Raw genomic sequence first — 6028 nt, 5'->3', positions numbered from 1 at the left:
TAAGAGTATAAAATAACCCAAGTTTATTCAACAAGCACTTTTATGATTGCCCATCCAGAAGTAAAATGAAAATTCCACTTTTTTTTTTCCAATTCATTTGTAGACCTTACAGATTTACACACAGCAGGAAAAGGAACTATATATATATATATATATATATATATATATATATATATATATATATATATATATATATATATATATATATATATATATGATCATATTTCAGTGATTACTAATTTAATATCTAACCGTATAAATGATTCAAGATTAAGGTTCAAGTTTGAGACATTAGATAACACAGGATGACATTAATGTGTTACATAAAAGTGCCAGCAAACTCCTAGTAAACACAGTCCAAGATTAGTCAGCCAATAGGAAATACTGAGGGCTGAAGAGGGCGGGCCATAGTCCCACCCAGGGAACCAATCATACCCTGTGAAGAGAGACATTAAGATGTAGGTTTGAAAGACATCATACTGGTAGATGAAAGTGTAGTTTTCAAACTGACTTCATAAAATTACACAAATTAGTCAATTTAAGTAAGATCAGGCAGATATAGAGTAGCTCTTTTTACAGTAAATGAAGGCATTTTTTCATCTTATATGGTGGCACTTTACAATGAGGTCTCATTTGTTAACATTAGTTGATATATTTACTAACATGAACTAACAATGAACAATATATTGTTTACAGTATTTATTCATCCTTTGTTAATGTTAGTTAATAAAAAAATACTTCCGGACATTTTTTGTTCATGTTAGTTCACAGTGCATTAACTAATGTTAACAAATACTGTAATAATGCATTAGTAAACATTGAAATTAACATAAACTAAACTGAATAAATGCTGTGGAATCCTTTGTATGTTCGTGTTACCAACAGTTCTCCCATGACAACTCTCGGAGTGTTTGGCATGGTAATGTTGGCAATGTTGATATGTTTGGTCTTGGTGGAATAGATCTGCTACACTGCTGCTTCAGAGCAAGTATGAAATTGTTACTGCCAATACATACATGATACGCTGCAGTGAGCAAGTAAGACATGCTGCTGCTGTACAATAGAACATTCATGAATTACCTGTAGCAGATCAATACAGGTGGAGCTGGGGAAGGTGGAGGGTTTCTGAAAGCGCGCTGCACTGCTAAAGCAAATGTTACCCGAGTATTTGAAGGTTGAGCATGCAAACTCATTGGCTACTGATATAGCAGGAACCAATCAGCTGTGCCCTAAAGATGACGATGTGATAACGAGCAGGTAGTTAATGGACCTATTAACCTGCGCCATCTAGAGAACATAACTTTGTATTAGTTAACTTATGTTAACTATATGTTAACTAATGAAACCTTATTGTAAAGTGTTACCACACACACACACACACACACACACACACACACACACACGCACGTACGTATTTACTTTATATAGCCTATGTACTATACAAACAGTATATATATATATATATATATATATATATATATATATATATATATATATATATATATATATATATATATATATTCAGACATGTTCCTATAAACTGCGTTTGCTGCTGTGTGGTAGTTATTGTAATGTGTCATTGTGAATGCTCTTACTACAGACGTTGTCTCGGCAGCTCACTGATCCACAACCGCTGCAAGCCCCACCTGGTATATATGGAGTAACACCATGAACTTGTCCTCTGCAATAAAGCATGTTAGAACAACATTACTATACATCTCCACAAGTGGCAGTGGCAGACATTGATATTTTGACATGTGCTGTACTTTATTATACCAATGCAACAATAAACCAACCTACATTTTTATATTTGTAGCTATATTTGTACCCCCCATCCCCACCCTTGCATCCCATCCTTGCAAATGAAAAACGATGAAGTCTTACTTACGTATCGCCATAGTTGCACACAAAGATAGTGGATTCTGGGTGAGTGGAGTAGTTTTCGATTCCTTTAGAGCACACATTTACAGCACAGCCCAGCTTGTAGCTTGTAGACCACATTAACTAAAACATACAATACATGTACAAATACACAAGGCTGATAAGTAGAAACACATTTTCAGTGCTGTAAATGTTTCACATACAAAACTGTAATTATGTTAACGAACATACCTGTGCATAGTGTCCGCACATCCGTGAGCAGTTGTTGTTATTTTTGAGTGAGTACACTCCTTCTTTGTTCCATCTGTGTATGGCGTTCTCCACTGAGAATGCTGAAAACGGAGCCCCCAGCCAAATGTTCTCGCCCATCCATCCGAACGGCGGGTGCCCGAAATGTGCCAGTCCAGGATGATGAGAGGACTTGCAGTGTCTTGCCCGGTCTCTGGCACCTTTGGCTAATTCATTGTCCCAGGACTGTAGACAAACACATCCACACAACAATAGTGCAATAGTATTACAATATGATATGATTTAAGATATGATTGGCAGGATTACATGAACAAAATTACTCAACTTTAGAATCATTTAGAAAGAGATTCGTCCCAGAACTTTTGCTCCTGGAAGTTTGGTTATTGCTGAAATATTAACTTTGATTTTGAATAAATTGATAAACTGATCAATTAAAAAATGAATAACACATGTAAAATGATTATTGATGTTAATATCTGAGAATATGCCTGTGAATCGCTTTCAGAACCCTCTTCATGCACAAACAAGACCCTTTGTTGTCTCTTCATTCTTTTATTACTTAGAAAAATGCAACCCAGATCAATACACACACACACACACACACACACACACACACACACACACACACACACACACACACACACACACACACACACACACACACACACACACACACACACACACACACAAAAGGGAGCCTTTTCTTTCCACTCATACAAAAACATCTCTCCATTGCCATGACAACCAGAAGGATGGTTGTACATATTTGCTATATTCTTAAACCAAACACTCTTGGACAAAAACAAGAGAACATGCTGTTTAGCATGATGCCATTTTGATATCACCATTAGTATTTAAAATGATTTCACACACAATAAACTAAATACAGACAAATGATAATGAACATGAGTAAACAAGATCGAGTAAACAACATGCTTAAAAAAGCTGCGCAAATAATTATAAACACATACACGTTTTGAGGAATGATTAATTTAAACCCATGTGAAAAAATGTACTATTAAATGCATTAAAAATGCACTTGATTATGTTTTAGTAGCTATTTATTGTATTTAGAGTATTGTTATTTTAGTATTGTGTATTTACAATACAAATACAGCCATACTATATGCATTATAGTACGTATTTTCCACCTGGGACGAAACAGGACCGATGCATCAAATACCTGCGCCCTGAACACCTGTCTTACCATGGAGCGCGCACTGACCGCAGCTGGAGTGATGCGCGAGCGTTGCGTGTTATGCGCCTGCACACACCTGCGGATGAACTCCGGTTCCGTTATTCCCGGCAAGAGCGCCAGAACGCCGACGGAGCCGTAGAGAAGAACCGATATCCTTAAGAGAAGACCGCCGAGAGAGTCCATGGCAGGAGACTGTCCTGAGCCGCGATGCTTCGCTCTAGATAAATGAGTCAATGGAGCATCACTGCAGGAGACGCGCTGACCTGTGCGTCATGGTGCCGTGGATTTGCCCACTCTCTCTCCCTCTCTGTCTGTCGATCTCACTCTCTCTCTATATAGGCTATGTGTCTATCTGTCTGTCTTCGTACAGGGGCTTTTTAAAGGACCGATACAGAACCACCCACCATGTCACGAAAAAATTTAATGCGCGGGGCTCTTTGTCTTCATCTCTCACGCATAAGTTCTCGCGCCCGCGCACACACGCGCGCGCACACATACGTTATGTCCAAATGTAAAATAAACTATGCTGCAAAAATGACCGTTTTGTCATATTTAGCCAGTGTATAATTAGAATGTCTAATTTAATTTAAAATGCATTTAGAGTTAGTTTATTTATTTTAGAAGTCAGTTGAGCAAAAGTTCATCCTAAAGTAGCCTCACAGTGCTTCACTTTTCCTACATTTTATGTTACAGCATTATTACAAAATGGATTAAATTATTTTCCGTACAGTTCAAACAATACCCCATAATGACAACGTGAAGTTTGTTTGAAACCTTTAAAAATGTATTAAAAATTAAAAATGAGAGAAAGAAGAAAATCACGTCACAATAAGGGAGGGTCAAGCTTGGCACACCTATTTTTGGGCAGTTTCTCCCATTCTTTTTTGCAGGACCTCTGGATGATCAGTGGATGATCGGTGGAAACAGGATGCACCTGAGCTCAATTTTCGAGCGTCATGGCAAAGCCTGTGAATGCTTATGTAGGCTACATGTGATTTTTCATTTATTTATTTATTTTAATACATTTGCAAAGATTTCAAACAAACTTTCATGTCATGATGGGGTATTGTTTATAGAATTATGCAGTAAATAATTAATTTAATCCATTTTGGGATAACGCTGTAAAATAACAAAATGAGGAAAAAAGTGGTGTGATACTGTGATACTGTGTACTGTAGGCCTTGCCTATATATTTTATGTTCATTTATTTAAGATTAAATCGGATATTTAAAAGAGTATTTACTATAACATTTTTTTGTGTCTTCCAAGTTTGATGCCTTTTTGTATGCTATATTTTATGATTTGTGATTATATTTAAATTTAAAATAATGTGTGTATAAAAATGGGATACACAGAATCAAGTTATTCTATACATTTGTGTAACTAATTACATTTCAAAATTTGGTATTATTAATTGTTAATGGTACTGTTATTATCCTTATACTAATTGTGTTTATACAGGCGTTTATACACTGTCAGTTGTGATCTTGTGATCTTAATACATTTATTAGGGTATTTGTGTGTAGGGGAGAGTGGGGTTGGTTGGCACACTTTTCACTCTCTGTAATATTTCTCAGTCATGCTATATGTTAAACAAGTCTAACCACTGAAAGGTTAAGATCTCAGCTAATCAACATTTGATGTTCACAAATGATTCCTTTTTTTTAATTATTCATCATTAAAGTCATGTTGTGCACTTGTGCCAACCAGCCCCAGTATGGGGGTAGGTTGGCACATGCAACGGGGTTGGTTGGCACAGATGCTAGTTACAAAGAAGGAGGCGACGAATATAAAGACCTTGAGCATTAATTCACACATTCAAGCAAAATATCTGCTTAGTGTGCTGAATGGTATTTTGATGTCCTTTGCTGTGCTCCTAATACTTTTTTTTAAAGATTAATATGCTTAATCTGTGCTGGTGTCTTTCCTCCGTCTATTGTTCTTAAATATTTTCTGACTGTTTTGAGTTCTAAAAGAAAATTATTTAATACATAAGTTTATGTTCATGATAATTTAACATACATTCCAGATAAAAAAATTAAAGTATAATTATATTTATAAACATACACCATATAATATATGGTTGGCACATGTGTCAATAGTGTCAACCAACCCCACCCATATTTGGACACACCTCTTTACTCAAATGATGTTATAGCTCATCAGAGACTTTTAAATATCATATTAAAATATAGATGATTCCTATCTCTATAAGCTGAACTCCTTACATTTTATATATCTCTAAATATCATAATTATATAGGCTAATGTATTAAGTGTGTGGGGGGGGGGCGTTTTTTGTTTTGTTTTGACACTGTAAAATAGAAAAGTTGTCCTCAGCTCAATAGTTAATGACAGTTGGATGATTTTAGTAAATGGATGGCAGTCATTTTAATGTTATATTTTTGTGGCAGCACCCTTTAGTTTACTGGAATCACCCAGCATAGGCATATATATATATATATATATATATATATATATATATATATATATATATATATATATATATATATATATATATATATATATATATATATATATATATATATAATTTATTTATTTATTTTATTTATTTATATATATATATATATATATATATATATATATATATATATATATATATTTTTTTTTTTTTTTTTTTTTTTTTTTTTTTGGGATATTAGTGCTAGGGATTATAGACTTCATTACCCACAATCCTTTA

General features: G+C 34.6%; 1 protein-coding gene across 2 annotated transcripts; it reads right to left on the bottom strand.

Moving 5' to 3' along the window:
• On the bottom strand, positions 1-3819 carry glipr1b (GLI pathogenesis-related 1b). Of its 2 annotated transcripts, XR_010898459.1 has the most exons (6): positions 3338-3819; positions 2113-2355; positions 1889-2004; positions 1596-1681; positions 217-436; positions 1-152 (listed from the first exon to the last, which is right to left on the bottom strand). XR_010898459.1 is itself a non-coding variant. In XM_067419630.1 (5 exons), the coding sequence occupies exons 1-5, from the start codon at positions 3509-3511 to the stop codon at positions 312-314; spliced, it is 744 nt and encodes a 247-aa protein (XP_067275731.1). In that variant the 5' UTR covers positions 3512-3819; the 3' UTR covers positions 202-311. The 2 variants fall into 2 exon arrangements, 1 of the variants encoding a protein (XP_067275731.1); XM_067419630.1 differs by lacking the exon at positions 1-152 and having other exon boundaries at positions 202-436.
• Between the last annotated feature and the right edge of the window lie 2209 nt (positions 3820-6028).

This window comes from Pseudorasbora parva, chromosome 16 (genome assembly GCF_024679245.1).
Source record: "Pseudorasbora parva isolate DD20220531a chromosome 16, ASM2467924v1, whole genome shotgun sequence".
NCBI classification, from domain to species: Eukaryota; Metazoa; Chordata; class Actinopteri; order Cypriniformes; family Gobionidae; genus Pseudorasbora; species Pseudorasbora parva.
The sequence above is the reverse complement of the archived record's forward strand: the minus strand, read 5'-3'. Positions and strand labels throughout refer to the sequence as shown.

Coding starts and splice junctions, on each gene's coding strand:
- glipr1b (XM_067419630.1), bottom strand. CDS start 3,511: ATGGACTCTCTCGGCGGTCTTCTCTTAAGGATATCGGTTCTTCTCTAC. Junction 1,682..1,888: donor GTGTGCAACTATGGCGATAC/GTAAGTAAGACT, acceptor GCTTTATTGCAG/AGGACAAGTTCATGGTGTTA. Junction 437..1,595: donor CTGCCGAGACAACGTCTGTA/GTAAGAGCATTC, acceptor CTCTCTTCACAG/GGTATGATTGGTTCCCTGGG.